Source organism: Ambystoma mexicanum, chromosome 2q (assembly GCF_040938575.1).
Source record: "Ambystoma mexicanum isolate Mex_15411 chromosome 2q, UKY_AmexF1_1, whole genome shotgun sequence".
NCBI lineage: Eukaryota > Metazoa > Chordata > Amphibia > Caudata > Ambystomatidae > Ambystoma > Ambystoma mexicanum.
In genome coordinates, this window is record NC_090924.1 from 1164715110 (window position 1) to 1164739860 (window position 24751).

The 24751-nt window shown below is 42.8% G+C and overlaps 1 protein-coding gene across 4 annotated transcripts in view; it reads right to left on the minus strand.

Moving 5' to 3' along the window:
- Positions 1-1144: 1144 nt before the first annotated feature.
- The window catches only part of DYNC1I1 (dynein cytoplasmic 1 intermediate chain 1), a 2709604-nt gene continuing 2685997 nt past the window's right edge, over positions 1145-24751 (minus strand). For 2 of the 4 annotated variants that reach the window (XM_069648550.1, XM_069648548.1), the window contains one exon: positions 1145-1871. In XM_069648550.1, the coding sequence (XP_069504651.1) occupies positions 1761-1871 (111 nt within the window). In that variant the 3' untranslated portion in view covers positions 1145-1760. The remainder of the gene's footprint in view (positions 1872-24751) is intronic. The other 2 variants (XM_069648551.1, XM_069648552.1) reach the window with 1 other exon arrangement.

Sequence of the window (24751 nt, forward strand, 5' to 3'; positions counted from 1 at the left end):
GGGTGCTCATGAGTTACAAATTCCCACTTGATCCCACCTTTTCAATTGGGTTCCCGCTTCTCTTTTCACAACGTTAGTTATGTCTTCCTTTGTCCTCTCTTCTGTTGTTTTCAGTCTTGTCAACTTGATATTAAATCAGTATTCACTTTTATCGCTTCAATCATAAAGTCATTTGTGTACAGACCAACACTTTGCACGTGGCCGAGTCGATTTGATTGACATGGTGATTGGTTCCACAACTGCTACCAGGTAGGTAATTTTTCTTTCCTTTTGCTCCCATCGACTGAAGGCCTTGTTCCCTTAAGCAGGTGTGCAGCCAGCTACAGCCTCTAAGTTTTCAAATGACAATAAGAACTGAAAAAGGAAATAACCGAAAATCTCGGTCTGTGTGCTTGCAAAACGTCTCTGGAACATGTAATACATTTTGCTGGACCTGGCTTGAAAGTTTCTGAAACATTAAATCGTTTTCAAATGTTCATATATGCTCCTTTTTGAGGAAGAGGTAGTCCAGTAGATTGCAAGGAATTTCAGGAGACACAGGAGCAGGCCATCTGATGGCAGGTTCAGTGCGCCTTCATCATTGTTGTCTTGACAGTAAACTGATCATACAAACTTTGTATAGATATGTTTGAGAGTTTTAAATATAATTGTGTATGGATGAATTATGGGGTTTTCTCCCAGAATTTACAAATTGGAATCAAAATAAGGAAGACTGGTGGATTTAAAGTGGTGGCAAGAATCATCTTGCAAACACCCGGGCTACTTCCAAGTACATAAATGGGAATATGAATTTCATGTAAACAGTCCCACTTTGAAAAAATAAAAAAGTTTTTTTAAGCGAGTGTTGAAATTTACCGATCAATGCATTTACAATTGAATTTCTGCAATATATTTTGTGCATCATAGTTACAGCCACCTATGATCCATATTCATTGTAAAGGGTACCCACAACCGTAAGTCCTAAACCCATATGCATAGGAAGTGATTTGGCATTGCAAAGGCTTTATTTTTATTAAATTGTCCAAGGAACTGAAACCTGCTGCTGCTCAGACTGTCGCTGTTAAGCTGTGCGACCAGTGCCTAAAATAGTGGCCAAGAACCAGGAAATGACAGGCTTTAAAGGAACCTTCTTCAAGCGACTGCATTCTCCTTCTACACTTTATTGCAACAGAGACACTCTAATAGATTTTTGTAACGTAAGGTAACTTGTTCAGAGACGATGCAGTTCTCTCATTATGTACATGCTTTAAGATCGTTTATTTTTATACTTTCAAATAAATATACTGCATACAGCCGGCTTTAATGAATCAAGAGCAGCAGTGGTCACAGAGCAGATCCGTTCATCCCACAAGTCTCCGTGTTAAACACCACATCTTAAGTTTGTTTTTTTACTGAGTCCCATGTAGCGAAGACCACCACATCTGCAGATGATCATACCTAACCCCCCCACTCCCCCCCACACCATATGGATTTAATAGCACTGGCCCAGACGTGCATTGAGCAAAGGTTGGCATATTGGTTTGTTAGGCATAGCTACTGCAGAGTTACACACCATCAAGGAATTGGAAGTTGCCTTTTGCCTCTTTTTGCATTCAATGTCAGTCAGAAGATTGATTGCACCTTGACTAATGTGTAGAAGGAGAGAACAGAGAGCTCCGAGCAGTACTGATGAGTATCATTCACAGAAAAAGGTCCAGTAATATTGCAAAACATCTAACAGAGGTGGAAGCCGATAGCTGCTCAGGATGGACTTCCTTCCCTTAGGATGATCGCTCCAGAGACCCCTCTTCTTCGTTATCTGCTCTGTTGGCGCGTATCTCGACCAATGTTCGGCCGAAGCGGCTCCATTCATCGTTCTGAGGAACCGCAATCTGGAAAGGGACACAGAAATTAAAATAGAGCCAAAAGCCTTCAGCTGAATAAGCATGCATTTTACAGGAATACTGAACAAGCTATTCGAATAAATGCTTTCAGTTTACAGCCGAGAGCTCATTAGCAAAGTGCCAGCGTGTACGCTACTTATTTGGAAAAAGTAAAACAATAGTGTTGAAGTCTCTCTCCAGAATGAAAAAACAGGAACCACTTTGGTTAACAGGTTCATTAACTACAACAACAAATGCACACACAGCCTCCCTTCCTCATGTCTCATGGGTAGCTGCCACAAAGAACCTTACTATGCACAGCTATGGATCTAAAACAAGAACCGCTACCTGAATAACAGCGTAACACACACATTCATACACTGCATTATGCATATAACATACAACAAGAGGATATAAAACCTCCCTCTACCGATTTACCACTGACATACACCACCACAGGCACACATTCTTTGGTGGATTTGTTACCCGCCACTGATTCATTTTTGCATGATTTGTCATGGTGGAATTACTCAGTGTAACCAGAGGGTCAGAACACTCCCTGCCCACTTTACCTGGTTGCAACACACTGGTTGAATTACCTTTTCATCCTCTTACTCCTGACCTATTCTCCCCCCCCCACACACACACTGTGCCTGTGGTACACCTGCCTCACACCCCCAATGTTGATGCTACACCACCACTGTTCTCGTGTTCCACTCCCTACCATATTCCACTGCATCGCCACAAACACATCTTGCCCTTATGGGATCAGAAAGCTTCCTCAACCACTAACTCTTCTGAGCTCTTGGCAACTTTTTGTCCTAGACACCAATACGTGCATCGCACATTTCATGCCCTTCTTAGCAGCAAAACATGCTTTACATTTTGTCTGTTTGAACTCCACATGCTTCCTGGTTCCCTCTAGATCTTCAGCCAGGTGGCCTTTCCCCTGTAAATGCCACCAAGAATGAATTAGAATGCCAAAGCATTTCCAGCCCATTAGCTCAAAAGCCGACAGCCCCTGTGACCTAAGGTTATCCACTTCTGTTGCTGTGCAACAATTCCTGCACAGCCCTTTCCCATGGTTCCCTGAACTACATGCCCAGCTTGATGGTCGCCTTCAATACTCTGTTAAATTACTCGTAAATCCCATTACTACATTCGTGCAGGAATTCCCCATTTCCAGGGAGCCACAATACATTGTATTGCCTGTTACTGAATGATTAGCAAAGCCATCCTTGTGGAACACAGTCTGGAGAAAAGCAATGACCTTAGACTTGGTGGATGACTCTAGAAAAGCCATCAGCGGCCATTTGCTGAAATAGTCAACCAACACTACAGCATGTTTCTTATTGGTGGGCAACACAACTCGACTTTAATCTGCTTCTCTCACTTTCTCCCTAACTTCTTTTGCCCATGTTCCTTGAGGCAATGGACGCAGCGGCGGCGTTCGTTTACTATATCACCCCAATTGCTTAGCTGTTCCTTCCCCGGTACCATTACCAGAATACTCTTCATTCGAATTTATGTACAAAATGTTCACCCACCTTATGCTATTTCATTTCTTATCCTCCATCGTCCACCTGGCCCATTGGGGCCATTATGCGAGGACATTGACCACCTTCTTCGTCATATCTTACCTAGTCCCACCCTGCTTGTCTTGCTTGGAGACTTTAATCTCCATCTTTCCTTTACTCGTCCCCTTTTCTATCAATACTTGACTCTTATCTACTCTCTCCAATTTCTACTCCTCCTATTCATATCTCTGGTTCTACTCTCGATTTGATTTTTACCTCATCATTTACTGACTCCTATATCTCTGCCTCTCCTGTCTACTTATCAGATCATTGTCTACTTTCAGTTTCCATTTTCCCAACTTCTTCTAGTATCTGCCCTTCTTCCCCAAACACTTTCTTTAGGCGTGACTTGCCCAACTTTAACTCTTCACTTTTCTATGATACCTGTAAAAACATCCTTCCATCTCTCACACACTTCTCCACTCTCTCAGCGGAAGAAGCAACGTCCATTCTCTCTTCATCTCTCACCTCTAGTCTCCACCAACTCTATCCTCTCTCTCCCTTTCGGCCTATATGCAAACCTGCCCAACCTTGTCTCTCCCCTCATCTCTCCTCTATGCGCCACTTTCTCCACCGCCTCAAAAGGCGCTGGCACAAACTCTGCTCTCCTGCTAATCAGGCAACCTGTTTTTCTTACCATTCCCTTTACGATAATTGTGTTAAATCTGCTAAACGCTCTTATTTTTCAGATCTCCTCCATAGCCAAGCTACTCACCCTCATTGTATCTTTCAAACTTTGACTCGTCTTCTTTCTCCTCCCACACCTGATCCTTCCATTACATCATCTCTATCTGCATCTGATTGTGCTAATTTCTTATCTCCTAAAGTACAATTCTTACGTCAGGATATCTATCATCACCTTCATATAATTCTTCTCCTTTAATTTTTCCTTCACCCGCTCACATGGTGTCTAACTTTGCTCCTATATCTGATTCTGATGTGGCCCTCCTCTTAGCCAAAGCTCCCCCCACCGCTGACCCCACTGATCCTGTTCCTTCTCTGCTTATTTCCAAAGTCTACCCGCTCTTGGTACCTTTCCTCACCTCCTTTTTCAACATCTGTCTCTCCACCTTGACTTTCCCTTCTGCTTTCAAACATGCAATTATTATTCCCATATTAAAGAAACCCATAGCCAACCCTCTTCTCATTTCTAACTTTCGTCCAATTTGTCTTCTACCCTTTCTATCTAAGTTTCATGAACGCTTTGTGTATTCACAAATCTCTATATCCGTCTCTGATCTATCTCTTCTCCCGCCCGCTCAGTCTGGTTTTCGTCCCTGTCATTCTTCCGAAACTGCCCTGACATGCATACTTGATTCTCTTCTCATTAATCTTGATCTATCTGCTGCTTTTGACACAGTGGATCACTCTTTGCTTCTGGACTCTCTTTCCTCCTTTGGACTTTGTGAGTCTGTTCTGTCTTGGTTCTCGTCTTATATATCTAATCGCACATTTGCTGTTTCATGGGCCAGCAACACATCTCCTTCCTTCTCTCTTGCTCATGGTGTTCCTCAAGGGTCAGTTCTTGGTCTGTTTCTTTTTCCTTATATAACTCCTTTCTTGCCCCTATTATCTCATCCTTTGGAGTATCACACCATTTCTATGCTGTCGATTCTCATCTTTCACTCCCGACATTTATCACACTCTCACATCCTGTCTCTCTGCTAAAACCTGGATGACTCCCCATTTTCTCACTTTAAATGCAGGAAAGGCCAAAGTCTTATTCTTTCCCGCCAGCAATCTCTCCTCACTGTCTTTCCTTTCTTCTCTCTCCTTTCCCCCCTCTAGTCTTCCTATTCTCCTACTGCCTGTAATCTTGGTCTTTACTTTGACTCGAATTGTTCTTTTGCTCATCACATCGCTCTTACATCATGTGCTTGTCGATTTCACCTTTACAATATCCGCATAATTCGTCCACTTCTTACCTTCCACGCCACAAAACTTCTTGTTTCCTTGTTAGTTTTCTCTCGACTCTTCTACTGTTCTGTCTTATTCTTTGGTCTTCCCTGTTCTCGTTTTGCTCCTCTTAAATCAGTCTATCATTCTTCTATCTGAACACTCTGTCTTCTTTCCTATCGTGACTCAATCTCTGCCTCTCTAGTTTCACTTCAATTTTCTTTGCCTAGTTTTCAAATCTCTCTATAATCTTGATCCTGACTATCTTGCATCCCTTCTCTCATTCTACTCTCCTTCTCGTAATTTTCGCTCTGCCGGTCTTTTCAAACTCAATGTTCTTCGTCCCCCCTGTGCTCAATCCCGCTTCCGCTCTTTCCAGCTCTTAGCTCCTCTTCACTGGAATCTCCTTCCTATTTCTCTCTGTTCTATTACTTCTTTCTCTCTGTTCCGCTACTCATTAAAAACCTACTTGCTACAGCTGCCTGATTGATCGATACTGGCTGTCCTTGAATACTGTATCATTGCTGTTTTAATGTACCATTACTGACCTATGTAAAGCGCTTCGGTGAAAGGCACTATATAAAGTTAAATAAAAATACAAATGCAAACATTGCATACAGTCTGCAAGGTCTACTGCCTGGTTCTAAATTGCCAGAAGCTGGGACCTATCTAGCTCCTGCTTGTACCGCAGAGAAAGCTGGCTAGCTTCTCACCAACAGCCACCAGGCCCCCCAGGCCAACTGATGCAACGTTAACTTACCTATGTGATATTCATTCTGAGTGTTTGGTCATTTGGACACAGCTTTTAAACAAACAGGGAATCGTTGCAAATTAATCAAGGTTCTGTTGTCCCTGGTATTGGCAAAATATCTAAAATTGTCTGAATGGCTACAAATATTTCTTCACTCAGTCCACACCCAGTTTTCTAATGTAAACTTTCCAAATTCTTCACAATTCAAATTGGATTGTTAAAGCGCATTTCAAACACGTTTTCCGTTGAAGAATAAATGGAAAAAATAGCTTACATTGATATCAATTAGCATAACTTGAACTTTTGCTTGTATTTACATGCCTACACAGAAATCTGTTTGGTGATCCAAATATTGTTTTATTCTGTGTATGCATTATTTTAAGCGAGCAAATGGAAACTCTTCAAAGAGATTATTAATTAACATAGCCTTTACAAATATTCTACACCATTATATTTTGCACAATATCAATAAATCAGACAAACAAAGTCCATCAAGTGTTAGAAACAGTATGAATAACATTTATAAGACATTCCAGAAAAGACTGAATAGGATACAACATATGGAAGTCTGAACAATTCTTAGAACTTAAGAGTTCCGCTTTCTTCATCAGGACTCATTCTGTATCAGTATATTTAATTACATCCCATCACAGAATGTAATGATACAGCTCTGCTATTTAGATCCATATTAGTGTCCGTATAAACTTACCTTTCCAAGATAAACAAAACAACATATTATTTTTTTCTCATGACTCTTACATATTGTACAATGCAATATATTTCAATGAACTTGATCTTTGAACTACGCATTCCCTAATGGAAAACAGCAGAACACAATACATCTTGTATGAAAAAGTAAGGAAGCCGAGGCCCGCACACCAATTCCCAGTCAATATATTACCTGATAAAAAAATAACTGGGTTAAATGCCAAGAATGGCCATATTTTAACAGGGTTGAATCCCAACCGCTGCCAAGTATTAATAGGGTTGAATCCCTGCAGCTACAGTTGCTTTGCTGTTCTACTCCTCCAAGCGCTTTCTTGTCACAAACAATCATCAGGGAGGCTGTGTTTCTTTTCATGTGTTACCAATATAATTGCTCTTTCAGTCTCTAAGAATTCTGGTAGCTGTAGTGAAACAATTTCTTTAATTCAGGTGACCAGGAATCAACTCCCCTCCAGGAGTACAAATCTTTCCCATAGAAATACAATACATCATGTATATTATTAAATAATAACCAGCTAGAGATTGGTCGGTGGTAAGTATTTCATTAATGACATTTCCTTTTTCTAGCAAATAAATGATATGATTTGTCAATTAAGAATGTATTTAACTTCTCTTTTAAAAATGATGGCGTTCTCATCCAACCCTTTCGTGGCAAGCTGCGATAGACAAAAATCAATGTAAGAAGATATGGCATCAAATATTGAAACCCATTGTGAAACTATAGGCCTTCCTGTCAGTTTGTGTAGCGTCTTGTTACTCTTAGGTGGTGTTTATAACACTAGAGTTTGTGAGCAGTTCTTGATACGTAAAACTATTGCTCTGGCCGTATCTACTGTTTTAATAGAACTGACATAGAATTCTCAATGAATTATCAAAGCTCATTTTTCTTTTCTAGAAATATTTTTGTTTGGGGATGGTATTAAAAGTTAACATCCCCTACTACACTCTGGGCCCTGTTCATGAAGGTCAATAGACTGTGGTTATTAACTGATGGAGTAAAGTCACTCTTTGGATTAAATTCAGTGCATTGGGACGTTATTGTGTATATTGTAGATACTTCTGTAATCTAGTAAATACATGTGTAACTCTCTCTCTGTTGTGGAAGGGCTTGTATTATTACCAGGAAGACATGTTATACACTTCTCTAGTACACTTTTCTCATCAGAAGTGAGCAGTCTCTGTGATAAACGGACTCTGAAGAGAATTACATTTAGTGATGATTCATATGCAACCTGGTGGGGTTCTTCTTTCCTTTTTCCTGCTTTTTCCTCGAATGGTAATTGGCAGAGATTTAGATCTAATCATGTCCCATTCGGATTGTTATGTGAAGTGATTGCTTCATTGCTTCGTGACAAATGTTCAGATAGTGAAGATACTGAAGTCCTTGAGGTAGTGTCAGTGTTTGGTATTGAACATTGTTTAGAAAAAAATCGATTTTGTTATAAGTTGGTCTTTCCTATAACTAGGTGTAAACCCAGTCAAATTTGTAATCATTTGTTTATCTACAAAACTTTCTTAACTTACAATGTGATAATTCATGTCTGGGTCATCTACAATAGTGTTCACTTCTTTCAAAACCAATCACTGAAAGATTGTAATGATTTCAATGCTGCCTTAGTATGAATAATGTCAGCTTCTATTTCCGTTAGTACTAATCTCAACTCTTTAACTGTCAGTAAAATCAAACCGAAATCACAAGAACATTTGTTCAATACCCTTCTCCAATTTCTTAGTATTCCTTATGACCCTACAAAGCAAAAGTTAAAATAATGTTCTTAAATCTCTAGGTATAATTAATACCTTATAATCGACCTAGGTTGTTACATTGGTGGTTGCTTTTCGTTTCATAAGCTATTCTAGGTGGGTGTCTTTTATGCTATATGTATATTAGTAGTTTAAAAATAAACTACTAGTGGGAGGGAAGCCTCTCTGTATGTTGGGAAATTACATCTGACTTAAATGACACACATTGAACTTGCTTTGTAGTTACATTAAATATATCTGCAAATATAGCCATTACTAAACTAAAACGATGCATCTGTTGAGTAATGTGTCTAAAAGACCATTAGGGCCCATCTAGAAAACCTTTGTATGATAACCGATCGCATATGATGGATGAAAGGATATAGTATACTTCATGCGGGTATACTTTGCAACTCTCTAGATACTGCCCAAAGGTAGTGCATGCTTACCTGCTGATCCTGGATACTCAGGAGGTGCTCTTAACTCTTGTCTACCAAATCCTTACTATGATACCTGCTATTGCTACTTTTTCCACACCTTAACAGGCTCACCCTTGGCTGAGGGAATGGTACCCTAAGTTTGAGTATCTTTTCGTTCACTGTATGTGCATACTAGTCACTTGCTAAGCAGTCTAGCATTCTGTCCATACCCAGCCACCAGTAATGACTGTACAAAAGGAACTTGGTGGCGGAAATCCCGATGTGGCCAACATGAGATGCCTTTGCCTATGCCAAACTCATACTACCTGTAAGCAGGATATTTTTTATAGAGGAAACTGAGCTACGGAGCACACGTGCACTTTAGAAGGGAGAGGTCAATGTGTGGGTGCCACTTGACCGATCTTATCTGGTGAGCAGAGCTTTAGAGAAGTTTTTATGGCATATATCAATAGTGGTATGTGGATGTGGGTGGGAATGACTTGAGAGAGAAAGGAGGGGAAGGCATGGCTCCTATCTCTTTCTTTCTGGCATTTTCTGTTTCCAGTCTCTTGATGTTGTAGCTTCTGGAATTGTGCATACCTCCCGAGATGGGCAGTGTTTTGGGCCAGTATAGTGGTGCTTAAGTTGGTACAGCCTTGAATGTGATACAAGCTGAAATAGAGAGCCTCCAGATGGGGGGAATGTGCTAGGATTTGACGCAGGCAATTTGTCTGGCTATGGTGTGATGTACTGCTTTAAGTGGGATGCGGGTTGTGGTGGGAATGTCTGAGAGGAGCGCATTTCCTCAGTTCACATATTAGAGAATCAGAGATTGTAGTATTGTCCGCGGGTCAGCTAGTGCTAGGAGAGGCTTGTCTTTGGTAATCCTATTAATTGAATCAAGTAGCACATCGCCTTTTGAAGTTCATATTGCAGTCAATAATGAAGCCAAGCGATGTGGTGCTTGATTTGGTGTGAAGGAGAGTAAGCAAGCATTTCGACCAGAAGATGTCTTACCATACCGTAGTATTTATAACATAGTAGTCCCTTGCCAGGACATTGGTGCTTTCACTGTGAACCCCATTCCTACTGAATGGACAAAGTTGACTGCATTTAAGGGGTTGCACCCTACATCGGCCTTAAATGGGTGGATAGTATCCATAAAAGAGAGATACTGACCCAAGAGACAGCGACCCTGCTACGCCTCTTCTGTGATGTTGAGTGTACACCAGGTCAAGCTATGACTGATCTTCCAGCGTTGTGAAGAAGCCTTGACTGTAGCCGCTGATAGTCCACTAACTACTATTGAGTCAGGGCGACCGCATCTGATAACCCAGAGGGGTGTCAGATCGAAGGCCAAGTAGAAGAGAGGCGGACAGGTGTGAGCCCTGCCAGAGGACTCCCCGCCACCCATGTGGTGGAATGCAGCTCAGCTTCTAATCATTGAATGAGCCAAAACAAGGAACTAAAGAAGAGGTTCTTATAAGCTACAGAAAGATGTTCAGCCCAAAATCCTATAAAGGAACGTACGCAGGATACATGAGAAAATAAAGTTTAGGTAAGATTGTGTGTCATCACTTATCGCTGGCTAGGGGATGTTCATCCTACAGTTAGGAGACACCAGAATTCGCAAAGCAAGGAGTTTAACTGTAGACTGTGGTAGCTCGATGATTGCTCTTTTGCAGGGTCCCACGTGTGGAGGTAAGCAGACTTCAAGACATCCCAAGACCAAGCTATTTTGAGGAATTCCACCTGGTCAAGTGGATACAGGGATGTACCTTAAGAGTGCAACACAATCTACCTACATGTGAATTCTGACCTGGAAGAGAAACACGGCAATGCATAGAATGGAGCTGTTAGGAAACAGGGTCCTGCCACCTGATATAACCCACCTATGTTACAGAAAAAGGGATTCCCAACTGAAGGCTGTGAAACTGGTCCAGGAATGAATGGGAACACAGACTAGCGAAGGAAGATGGATCTGATCTCCCAGGAGTTTCGTCACAAAACATCTGCTCAGTTGGAGCTGGAAATAGAGGAGTTCCTTCCACAGTCGTGCCAGGTCGAGATAAAACTGAATGACGTGGAGACCATGACCAGATCTGTTGCTTGCAAAGATGATGTAATTTCCAAAGGACAAGAAACATTGTGCACCTCGCTATATAATGCGGCTGGTGAAGCAAATGGAAACTGAAATTATACATATATCAAACGATTAGGAATATCTGGTCTCCCAGAGGAAACAAACTTGGAGGCTCCTGTAATTTTCTTTCATTCTTGAAAGACTGGGTTCTCACCGGAAAGAGATCACCTATCCAGAATCGGAGAGGAAGCATCAGACTGCTATTGGGGCGATGGCTGAAGGTTTCAGGGAGAAAGCAGTATTTTGGCAACTTCAAAACAGAAACATATGAAATAGGGTACACTAAGGGAGGTTGCTGAGAAACAGTTCATAGATTATGGCTGAAGTGTGTTGCTGTCCACTGACCTAAGGGTCATACACTCCAAAAGAGGATCACTCCTCAGGATATTCGCAAGGAATGCTGCGATTCAACATTCAGCCCTGTGTGTGGTCATTCATAAAAGAACGTTTTGTATTATTACTGAAACTTAGACCATACAAGGCTTGCTCAATCAAATGAGAGGGGCAGGGTCACAATTGAGGAGGATGAATGTGGTATCATGCACTTTACGCTGTGACATCATACCACATGACACAGTTGTGTGTAGTGATGTCACTATAGTGAGGTGGGCAGTGACGATTGGGAAACGTTGTTATCCACTCACGTAAATGAACTGTTGAAAGGATTAAGTTGTGTACCTTCTTCCAAACTTGTATGGATTATCAATTTAAAGTCATTTTTTCAAAAAGATTAATCCGCCCAGTTAATGAGGCCGGTATAAATAGTGTAGGAAAGTCAGTTTAAGCCATCATTGGGGTTTCATGCGTTAGAAACCTTCCAAAAAGTGGTCTTTGAAAGATTCAAACATGTTGATTTTTGCAGCACTCCAGTATGTCCAGAATGCGAATGTCAAAGAGAAATTGAGTTTGAAAGTATTTATTGAATAAGAACAGGTATTTTGTGATTAAGCCAGATGATTTAGAGGCAGCCATCACGGCATTATCTAAAAGTCAATATAGGGATGACATTCTGAGACAATTAGTAGATAGTGCCAGACATCCCTTTAGTGATGTTCAGAAGCAACTAGAGCATATTCTGGAAGTGGATCTATATTTCGATGCTACAGCATTGCACCTTACAGTGAGGAATCCCATGATGCTGGTGTTTTGCAGTTTTCCTACACACAAAAGTATGGTCTGCCCACTGGAGAGAACAATAGTTTCAGAGACTGTCTATTTTTTTCACTCACATATACACTTATATTGAGAATTTGTTACAACCATTTGCCATTTTGAAGGATTTTACTTGAAGAGACAAAACTCTTTTTAGTAATGTTAATGTTAAAGGATATTTGTACCACGCACTATCACCACTGGAGTGGTCCCCTGGCGCTCTAGAATTAGCCCCTACAGAGATGTTACAGACTAAACTTTGCTATTCTCTTTTGATGTTACGAGTTTGCGCACCAGTATTGAACATGATGAGCGATTAAGAATGGTGGCAGAAGCTTTAGTGGCACAGCTGAATTGAATCATACGTTTCTCTTAAAATTACCCAATCTAGTTTTAAAAAACTCTTCCTTTGCTTGAGGACAGCTTTTTACTTGTAGTTAACTGGCACAAGCACGGGGTCCTCTTATTGCCCCAAGCTTTACAAACATGTCTATGAACAGATTTGAATATACACACATTGTTTCCTCAGCTCTTTGGGCCTGGTGGGGACTGGTGTGTTTTGGACACATTGATGATATGTTTGTGTTATGAAAATGGGATCGAACGTTGTTGGAAGAATTTCATCAGCTTTTGAATACAGTAGATCCATGCATCCAATTGACTATGAATACAGGGAACCATACGAGTTCCCTCTATACAGGGGTGAGTATTAAATGTGGGAAACTAGAACAGAAGTGTTTCACAAACCGATGGATTGTAATACATTGTGGCATGCCCAATCAAATCATCCGCAAAGTTTCGTAAGGAATCTTTCTGATGTGCAATTAAAAAGGATGTGTATGTTTGGTCAGGACTTTCAGAAGGAACCTTATATGCTGGGCAGGGAATTGAGAGCACCTTGGAATACCGGGAGCACAGTCTGAGCTGGTCAGGGCATGTGAGATGACGCAATAGCAGTACCACCAATAGTGGCATTTAAAAGACAGATGAGCATCAGAGGTATCGTACTGTGGGTCAAAAAGTGTGGTGCAGATTTGCAACAGACCTCTTTGAGCACACCACATATGTGCACATATATGTGTATTCCCTCGACTATGTGCACTGTAACAATGTGATTAGGGTCCAATATTCACACATCCTCTAGTGGCAAAGAGGTTGTTTAAAACCAATTTGTGACATGCCAGTCAATGTTTGTCAGATACAGCATTAAATGCCCTTGTGACAAAGTATATATTGTACAAACAACTAGGCCTGCTAAGGAGAGAATAGGTGAGCATGAGTCCAATATCAGACTATAGAATATGAAGCCATTGATGACATTTTGTTGAACCCCAACAGAATGTGGCACAATTGTGATTACAAGTGGTAGATTGTGTGAAACTACAAAAAAGATCCGACGTGCGACACTGAAGTTGTTACAGCAACGAGAAATGTACCGGGGCCTTTTCCATAATTCTTTTTACCCTGCTGGGATGAACGAGGAATGGAATCTCAATTATTGTTATTTTTACAATATCGGCAATATATGTGGTTTTAAAAGGCAGGTGCTAGATTGGTAGGTAAGTATTGGTAATTATTTCTTTTCGGTGTTACTCTTGTGAGCAGTGGCGTAACACAACATTCGGGGGCCCCCTGCGGGCCATGATGAGGGCCCTCCCCAACTCAGCAACAAATCATAGATTGCACCACGCTCTAGGCCGGGCTAGATTAACACACTTACGCAATACACATGGACGTGCTGTTGCAGGGGTGCGCCGCACACTGCAGTAGGAGAAAAATATAAATATGTGTTTGAATGCATTATACAGCACACTTTCTGTGAAACATTGGCTGGCCCGAGCTTTTGCAATTATTTTGTAGGGTAACAGCTAAAATCCAATACATGCAAGTCACCAAAGGTTTAGAGGAACATTAATTCTTTAATTAATATGATGCTTTGCTATTAAAAATGCCATGCCACAATGAAAACATGTCCAACTGGCTGCACAATGTAGACCGGTCTAGACACTTAATAACATATTACAGTAAAGCATGCCAGGCCACATTTAGACATACCTAGACTGGTTGCACCAAAATGCCAGTCGAAGAAATAACACTTCTCATGGTTATTTTTTTATGACAGATGCCCAAAAATATATACAATGCTTCAGTAAGAAATGGCTAAACTGGCAGCACATAAATGCCAGTCTAGCCAGGTAACTACACTTAGCAGGACTGTTTTATCAGAGATGCCCAGCTAAAAGAAAATCACGCCAAACTAAGAAATTACTAGACTGGCTGCACCAAAATGCCTCTCTAGCCACTAATACCACATAGCAAGCTTCCTTAGCCTGGACTTAGATGACCATTAAAATTGATCACACAACCGGCATCCCACCCCACCCCACCCCCCCACACCTCCCATACATTCCCTCTCCCTCCCTCCCACCCCTGCCCCAACCCCATAAATCAGCTTCTCAGCCCAGAATTACCTCCACGCCCGTTTTCCTTGTCCCAGTGCTTACGTATGAGACTCCTTACCTCATATGTAAGTACTGGGATGAGGAAGAGTGGGACTAGGAGTACTGAGGATTACAGGTAACTAAGCCAGGCATTACCTCCATGTTCCTCTATCACTTCCCAGGGATAGCTCAGGGGCAACATGCTCGCCTAGGAAGCAAGACGACACGGAGCAACAAGGGTTCTATCCCCAGGACCACACTTAGAAACCCCTGGGTATTAAGCACATTATAAACAACCAATCAGTTAATTTCATTACTTGTTATAGGGGTGTACCGAACTTCGGCTTCAAGTAGGTATTCGGCCGAATTTCGGGTAAAAACCAGCTATTCGGCTTCAGCCGAAGGTTCCTGGAATACTTACTCGAAGCCGAAGTTAAAAAATAAATATATATATATATGTTTTTTTTTAAATGTCCTCTTTCTATGATTGCCAATCTTCTCTCAGTGTGAGAGACGATAGCCAACCCTAGAAAGAGAACAGTGGGAAAGCAGCAGTAGCCAGTAAACTATCAGCTTACTGGCTGTTGCAACTGCAAGCAACACAAGGAAAAATACTCTGCACAGCGGGCGAGAAAATTGCGGACTTTTCAACTTTCATCCGACATCATAACATTGTAGACAAACTTATATGGTAAGACTCTGCTCGGCGAAGGTCTTGGAATTAGATGTTATGATCTGAAAGTCACTGATTTATAAATTCCTGTTCACAAACATACGCGCGCCCCATTAAATGACCCTTTCTCACTTGCTTATTGTCTCAGTTACAAAGTTAACAGGTCCCAATTTACGTATTTTCACATTGCTATTTGATATTTGCTGCTGAGGAAAAAAAAAATAGATCGTGTCAATCGATATTAAAAAGGTAGACCATAATGGAAATATGTATTCGGAAGATAGTGTCAGTGCCACTCAAGTGGACCTGCTTGCAAAGGCAGTGCACGCTGCAGACTCCCAGGAAGGGAGGACCAATTGACCAGCCGCTATGGCAGGGGTGGCTTCTCTGGTAGCACCTACCTCACTGTTGGCCCACGGCCCCCACCCCTCTCCAGCCTGCGCCTGCACGGGAAGCCTTGTGTGCAAAATCCGAGCACCTTTTATGGTTGCATCACTGGGAACCATCGTCTCCCAGCCTCGGGGATAAGGCATATTTTTAAGTAGCTGTTTGCAGCATGGAAGATTGGAACATGTACAACCCCCAAAACCTCCTCCTAGTTACCAGGTTTCACAAGGTTTATAAAAGGCCTGCCACATACATACCCAGAGTGTCCATTCCATTTGAGAGACGTTACTCCAGGCCTGGTTTAAACCTTGGCATTCTGAGACTTTTACAGTTCTACGTGTGTAATGGGGGAATTCCAAGACTACAAGTCCTAGAATGCAAGGTTAAAACCACCACAGAACTATCAAATGCAATAGGCATCGTGGAATTACTTTTAAACTGTCACCTCTAAGTTCATCAAGTTCTACTTAAATATAATGACGCTACAGTGGCTTGCTGCATTACTTATTATGATAGGTAAAATCACTGCAAGCGGCCTTTCATAAAGCGCTCTTTGTGCGAAATCACTTCTAAATGTGTGGGGTTGGACAAACTGACTGCTTTCCACATTCTTCAATGTGCTGATTTGACCACAAAATGTCCGCCTCGATCGATAATTGTAATCCTTGCCTTTTAAGCGCTTGTGGCGATACAGCCGGCACTTTCCGCACACTCATATGTATGTGCATTTATAGTGCTTGTACCAGCGTAAGAGGCGCAGATGCAAATATAACAATATTGTGGGCGCATCCTGTTTTTGTGTCTCTTTAGGAGATGGCAATGCGTCTGCAACCTCTGTTACTGGTCATCCAGACCAAGGTATAATTTGCTATTGGGATATACCACACATATGATTACCATATAAATGTACAACATTTATACAGAACAGAACACCTGGCACCGAGCAGACTGCGGCCACGGCCCATTGTTCGCCTTCATGAAACAAAGAGGCAAATTATTCCGGCACTAAAAAAAGGTTCCCCGCGAGCCTCCTGGCTCCCCTTCTACGAAAAATAAACACATCTGAAAATGATAGCTTCTCCAGTGCAAACGTTTTCTGCAGCTCTCTGGGTACCCCCACCTCGCAGAAAAGCGATGCTTTCGGTTCACTTAGAGATGGGATACAAATGCCAGTGTCACCAGGGGCGGACTGGCCTGTAGGGAACTCTGGAGATTTCCTGATAGGCCTTGGCACACTGGGCCTCTTTTCTGTGGTATTTCCAAATTTTCCCATAGGAAAAGGGTTAGGCTTTCTGAAAATGTGAAATATGGGGCCAATTTTAAAATTATTTCTATGGCCTCTTTTGGTTGTGCAAATGCTCAAATGGGGTTGAAAAGGGCAGCTGAATGTGTGCATCCATGATGCGTGCATTCACATGTTCTTTACTGTCTTGCGAAGCAGTATTTCTCATGTGCTGGACAATGTATTTAAAAAGCCAACTATTCGGCTCACTATTCGGCTTTGGCCAAATAGTAATTTCACTATTCGGTACACCCCTACTTGTGTATGAGTCAAAAGTGCCTCGTACACAAGTACTGGGACGAGGAAGACTAGGACTCTGAGTAATGAAGATTACCAATAAGTAGCCAAGGGATTAAACACAAGAAGTGGCACAACACCATTGAGCTGGCTGGGCTTCAGCCCCCTTTGACATTTTGGGCTATGTTGATTCAACCTGGCTGACCTACAGAGCTGTTGCCGGACAGAACAGGACACAGATGTTAAACGGCACCTGGGTTTCAATGTTAACAAAGGCTCAGCAATTACTAACGTAAAGCGTTTCACTGTTAGTACCTGCATTCAAATGCATACATCTTTAGGCAATTGAAATCTTGATGGGGGTTTAGTACTTGCATGCCAGGGAAGTGATTGGAATGGTAGAGATGGGACAGGAGACTGCTCATTCTCACAGCAGTCCATAATGGGTGCTTTCAGACTTAACAGACAGAGTTAACTGCGTGTAACATTGAAGCTGCACTAGAATAGTATCATAAGAATGCATAAAGAAGTTAGATACACAAATAGGTTTGCCGCTCCACCACCACCCGTGAAGTTAGCACCTCTCCCAACATTTGAAGGTTTAGCACCTTCCCACCGAAATCTAGGATTCGTTGCACCCCTGAACACAAGCACACACACCATTCAACATGCACATACACACACACATACCCAGCCACCCATACATTAAGTGTGCACCCTTTCATCATACAGGCACACCCAGGCAGCCACCCATACATTAAGTGTGCACCCTTTCATCATACAGGCACACCCAGGCAGCCACCCATACATTAAGAGTGCACCTTTTCATCATACAGGCACACCCAGGCAGCCACCCATACATTAAGTGTGCACCCTTTCATCATACAGGCACACCCAGGCAGCCACCCATACATTTAATTGTGCACTCTCTCACCATACACTCACACAGGCAGCGACCTATACATTTAAGTATGCACCCTTTCACCATACACTCACATACGTCATGGGATTGAGGGGAGCACTTTTACTTAAAAAATAAATGGTTTCTTTTTGAAGTCACTCACACTTCATAAAGATATTATTTCCTTTCAGGACCAAACCATAATGGAAATAATTTCTTTATGAAGATAGAGTGACTTTCTAAAGAAACTATTTATTTTTGAAGTCACAGAGCTTCCCCCGCCCTGACATGGAGGCCTCCAGCCTAGAGGCTTCCATGTCAGGGGGTAGGGAGAGCTCTGGTAGTTTCTTTTTGTAGTCACTCTGCCTTCATGAATACATTATTTCGGTTGCAATTTAACAGAAATAATTTCTTTATGAAGGCAGAGTGACTAAATCATCGGTGAAGGAGCACGATGTACACTCTTGTAAATGGAGTAGATGAAACAGCTGTGAGCTGTGAACGTGTGCGGGCGTCTTTAGCAACCTGGTTACGCCATGCGATCAGTTGATTGTTTGTCTCGGGAGAATAGCTCAGCGGCAACGTGCTTGCCTTGGAAGCAAGACGACACGGAGCCACCCGGGTCCGCACTCAGAAACCTCTGGGTATTAAGCGCGTTATAAATAACCTATCATAGCATTGTTTCACACCACAGCATGGTGCTGCAGGACTGAGCAAAGTCAAGGACTGCAAAACTTGCATTAAGATACATGACAGGAAATGGTGGGGGCTTTGCACGCATGCATTGATGTACGTAGTAGGATTAGCTTTGCACTATAGCTGAACGTTTGCTTTTCATGGTTGTGTTTGAAGTGCAATCTGAAAGTGTTACTCGATGTCTGAGCTCCATGAAATAGAAGTACATAGAGTTAAGTGTAAAGAAGCATGGGAATTTAGTAGTCCATGTTTGGCAAAAGCTTGGCTGTGTTCGCCTGAAGCTGTGAAAGCGGTGTGCACGCTGCAATTGAGGTCACCACGCTGCTGGTGTACGCTGGATTGCCTTGCTGAGAAAATACTATAACACCATTAAGTTAAAGAGCATTGCCACAGAACCTGGGTCACTGAAACAGACGTGGGGCACAGAAATGGCAGCATCATTATCTAAATTAGTCCAAAATCACCTGACCACATGATAAACAATAAAAGAACTTCGATAGGATCAAGCAAAGAAATAAGGGTAGGCTAATTGTCATTTCATTGTCACGTGCACTGTCTACTGAGGTGAGCGGTGGTGACTTGAAAAGAAGAGAAACACTTACAGATGGAATGCTTAACGATCTAAAAGTCAATCTTCAAAGAAATCATGGTGCTTTGCAACTCCTGTTCTGTGGGAGCACAGAGAAAACATAATATGTGCAGTCTGCCCGGTGCCTGCCTACGAAGTCACGAAATGGATCATTTATCCTGTGATCCACAAAAGAAGTGCAGATCCATAATCCCATCTGAAATGTAGGGCAAGGCAATACAAGGCTGAATTAGATTTCCAGTTGATTGAAGGTATTGATTCCCCTGGCCCATCCAACATGCGAGAGGAGTTCAGTATAGTTTAAGAACCCAACCACTCAAACACAAATCCCCATCCGAGCCAGCACTAAGAAACATGTCCATTTCATGGACTGTGGGTGGAAAAAGTCACCTATGGTTAGTGATATTGTTAGAATTTGAAGGAGCTCGCTTTCCCCAGAAGTAATCATTCTAGTGCCATGTTTGCATGATTTCTAAGCTGCCAATGCACTCTCTTTAGTTTTTGCTGCTGCATTTTTCATCGTGGTAGAAATCATCATTTTTACCACGAATGTTGCCGCAAATATATGTGGGGGAGGGGGGAGTTTAGGTGAATGATGAATGTAGAGAAGTTAAGGGGGGCTGCTATTGTCCTCCCCCCGCATATATTTGCAACAACATTGTCCAGTAAAAAAATAAATCCGATAAATTCTACTGCGAAGAAATACATTCAGCAAAATCACGTAGCACGGAGGCTACAGGATGAGTTCTAGGCTCATTTAACTTTTTTTAAAATCTGAAATGACGTGGAAAAGTGACAATTATATCGCCAAGAAGCATAACTCGGTAAACAGCTGTTCAGTGTTGTTTCGACACCGATGCTGCTTAATCTGCGGATGTGTATCTCAAGGTATTATAAACTCAAAATCCAGCAGGGAGATCAGGTGGATACATACCTCAGCAAAATGAAACATTCACACAAAAGAGGCAACTGCATTCATTGCACAGGGAGGACAGGCCAGTATTATGCTGCACATTGTGGATTGCTATATAATAGACATCACTGAGGTCGCATTACCCGACGCCCGACGTTCAAGGACATGCATCTGGACACAATTAAAGCAAAAGCCATTATTTAAGTCTCCAAACGTGGGTCTGGATTCATTTGCACTCTATACATTTATGTATAACGCATGCAATTCAGATATACCGAATACACATATTTGAAAGATAAAGTACAAGAAAAGAAGGCCCAGATGTTGACCAACTACAAGGTGCTAGAGGAAGGTTAGTGCTTCGTTATCACCTGCAAACAGAGATTTGCAATCTGGCATGTGCAAACAACGTGCATGAAGGAATGGTAGTCTGCAAACATTTCCAGTGTAAAGTTGACGAATTACAAACTTTTAATAACTGTTAAATCTGGTCAATCCTTTGATGATATCATCCACCAGTGGCCAAAAAGTAAGAGGAGTGCATTTATTATTATTTTATTTTATTTATTTCATTTATAAAGCATGCAAACAACCCAGAGGCATCGAGGCGCTGTTACAATCCAAGTTACTTGCAATAAACAGAAGAAAAATCAATTGCAATGCAAATCATATATATGAGGAAGTAAGAGGGGGAGGGGTCTAGTGAAACAGCCAGGTTTTGAGGGACCTTTGCAATGCCCAGTATGAGGGTTCAGGTCTAAGGGTAGGTGGCAAGGAGTTCCACTGTTTGGCTGCTATGTATGGGAAACTCCCGCCTCTGGCTTTAGGACGTCTGACCTTTGGTTGGAGGAGGCAGTGGGCATACGGGGTCCTTGTTGGCCTGGATGAGTGAGCTCCTAGATATTATGTGAGAGGTATGGGGGGCCGTGATGGAGAGGCACTTATGGGTAATGGAGAGGGTTTTGAAGATGATGCGTTGCCGAATTGGGAGCCAGTGCACTGCTCTCCTGGCTACAGTGATGTGTTCCCTTTTGGGGATGTTAAGGACTGCTCGGAGAGCGTTATTTTGTATAAATTTCAGCTTCTGAAGGTTTTAGCAGAGGAGCCCGCGAAAGGGACATTACAATAGTCAAGCCTAGATCCAGCGACTGCTCGTGCGATGGTTAGGCAGCTATCTGTAGATAAAAAGGGTCTGGATGCATTTATCAACTTGGTTGCATAGGCTACAGAGGAGGCGATTGTGTTGACTTGGCAGGACAATGAGAGGGTGGCGTCCAGGTGGACACCTAGTGACTTCACTGAGGATGAGACAGGGACTTGGATGTTGCTGATATGGAATGCTGAGTATTGGTGGTTGAGATTTTTCAGTAGCGTGGGGGCCCTACGAGTAGGAGCTCTGTCTTATCCCCATTCAGGCAAAGGCGGTTTGCTGCCACCCAGGCCTGAATGGTGGAGTAAGCAGCATTGAGGGTGTTGAAATCTTCTGCATAGTTGTCAGGGAGTGGGAAGAGGATTTGTATGTCATCGGCATAGTTGGTGTCGGCTATGCCGATGGAGTGCAGGATGTCAAAGAGGGGTCTAGTGAATATGCTGTACAGCGTCGGGGTTATACATGACGCCTGTGCACCCCACATGTGACAGGAGTTGGCGGTGGACTGGCGTTCTCAGCAAATACTCTCATGACTCTGCCCTGTAGGAAGGAGGCAATCTAGGTTGTGGCTTCCAGGGAGAAGTTGGCTGACTAGGATTTTATGATCAACCAGGTGGAACGCGGCGGACAGATCCAAAAGGAAGAGGGGAGAGGGCTTGTCCTTGTCCCTAATCTTGTTCATCTGTTTTTTTATATCCAGCAGTGCTGATTCTGTACCGTCGACTGGGCGGAAGCCAGATTGGCACATTCCCAAGATATGGTAAATTTCTAAAAAATGCTGCATTTGTAGGTAGGCGGCCTGTCTAGAATTTTCAATAGGAAAACGACTGTTACCAGGCCTATAGTTATTAGGAGCTGCAGGGCCCAAGCACTTTTTTTTTGTAATGGACTTAGCCAGGCTTCCTTGAGTCTTGTGGTTACTATTCCTGTAAAGAAGGATGCGTTTATGATGAATGGTGCTAGGACGTCTGAGCAGTCTTTGATAATGGTGGCGGGACAGACATCTCCTTTGCATTTGGAGTGTTTTAAACTCTTGAAGATGACTAGGACTTTTCTGATTCAGTGATATCTTTGAAACAAATCTGCGGGGTCATGGGGCTCGGGTGAGTGGGGGTAGTGACTGTATCCAGGATGCACTAAACTGGGTGCAGGCCAGCTTGATTAATAAGGATTTTTTTGTTGAGCATGTCTATTTTGTTGCGCATCGCTGATTGGATGTTTGTGCACCAAGGTTTGTCATTAGGGACGGAGGGGGGTTGCAGGGGTTTTCGAGTTCCCTAAAGATGGTGATTCTGGAGTTGATGGAGGTGGATTTTGCAGTGATGATTGCCCACTTCTAGAGTTTGGCTACCTTGGAGTATACCACTCTCAAGGTGTCAGATGTTTTTTTTTCCGGGCCGATTCAGATATTCTTTTTTTGATTCTGAGTTCTAGGCAGTCTGGAGTGAACCAGGAGTTTGAGTGTCTGCCCGGTTTAGCTCTGCAGGGAGCTAGTGGGGCAAGGGTGTCTACAGCTGTGGTTAGGTTCAAGATGTAGAGGTCTGCCAGGGTATTATGATCCTTAAACATGTGTGTGTCTACCAGGCAGGATATGTTCTTTAGTTAGCCTATGTGAGCTGCGCATAGGCAAATGTGGTGGAGGCAGAGTAGAGGGTTTGGGTTTCTTCTGGTGTGGATGATAAAGTCAATGATGTGGTAGTCAGACCACGGGCATAGGGTGTTAGATCCAGTAGAGGTCAAGCAGTTGCGGTCTTCAATCCTATCCAATGTACTGCCCTTGCCTGAAGCCTAAGGTTTTAAGGGTCTTGATATTGTCTCCATTGATGTGGAGGAGATTCTCTTGGAAATGTAGGATAGGGCCAGGAGGGCAGTATATGAGGTGGATTGTAATAGTACACGTGGGTGAGGGGGACAATTTGAGTGAGAGGATGCCTTTATTCCCTTCTAGGGTGGTGTTGAGCTGCCTAATGGGAAGGGAATCCTTGGCCAAGAGGGCAACCCTGCCTCCTCTGGTGTTTGGGTGGTCTTTTCAGCAAATCGAGTAGCATGGGGGATGGCTAAGGATAGGGCTGACCCAGATGCTTCATGAAGCCACGTCTTAGAAATGGCCAGAGCATCTAGGTTTCTAGTCACTACCTTTGTGACTTCCCAAATAGTGCCCCATTCTTCCACACTTCCTACATTGTGCTTTCAAAATTCAGATAGTGAGGTTTGTAACTTGCTTTTAAAGAGTTTGTCAGTCAGAGCGCCAGTAGGCATGCCCCACATCGGAATTGGGGGTCTAGGGCTCCTAATGTTCCATGTGATCACCAAGGGGGAATGATCAGATATCGAACATCCCACATACTCAGCTTTACAGATGTCAGCCATTTGTCGCAACCCAATTAAAAGATAGTACATTCTGGTGTATAAATTATGGGGAGAGGAGTAAAAGGATTAACACTTAACCTCTGGAAGTAGTTCCCTCCAGAGGTCTGCGGTGTTCAGAGCCACTGTTGCCAGTGATGGCACCCCCCGGGGGTCGGGGGGAGGATCTGTCAAACACAATGTCCCTGACACAAATGAAGTTGCCCCCCACAACCACTGAGAGGAAAAAACGTTCATGTCGAGCTGTAACCCGACACACAGTGTGCGGATATGAGATGGGGTGTTATGATTCTGGAAATATGAATTAACAATACACACTTCAATGTGGTCTCAGTAACCTCTAAGGACCAAATACCGCCCTTCTTTGTCTTTGTCAACTTCTCAGAGCTGAAATGGTAGTGAACCACCAATCCATGTGAGCACTCCTCTGGCGTATTTAAGAGTATGCAGCACCATAACCCGTCCCACCCCAGCGCTCAAGGACCTTTTCTAGTTCTTCAGCCAGCAGGCGAGTCTCTTGAATTAAGGCTATGGATATCTTTTTTTCGTCTCAGGTAAGATTTCACCTGGTTCCTACGGAGATAAGAGCCCAACCTGTGCCCATTCCAAGTCAATATTTGAATGGGGGCCATGGTTGTAGTATTTGCCAAACAGTCTATGCATCAAACAAGTGATCCCATCCCAACCCCGTAAGGCGAACAGAAGCAACACCACTGACACTCAAGCATCCAGGCCACCCGCCCAGGTTACATAGCAGTAAATACTTTCCAATCACCCCGTCCCTGATTAGATGCATCACCAAAAGCAGCATCATGTGACCCAAATGTGTGGAGAAAACAAAACAAG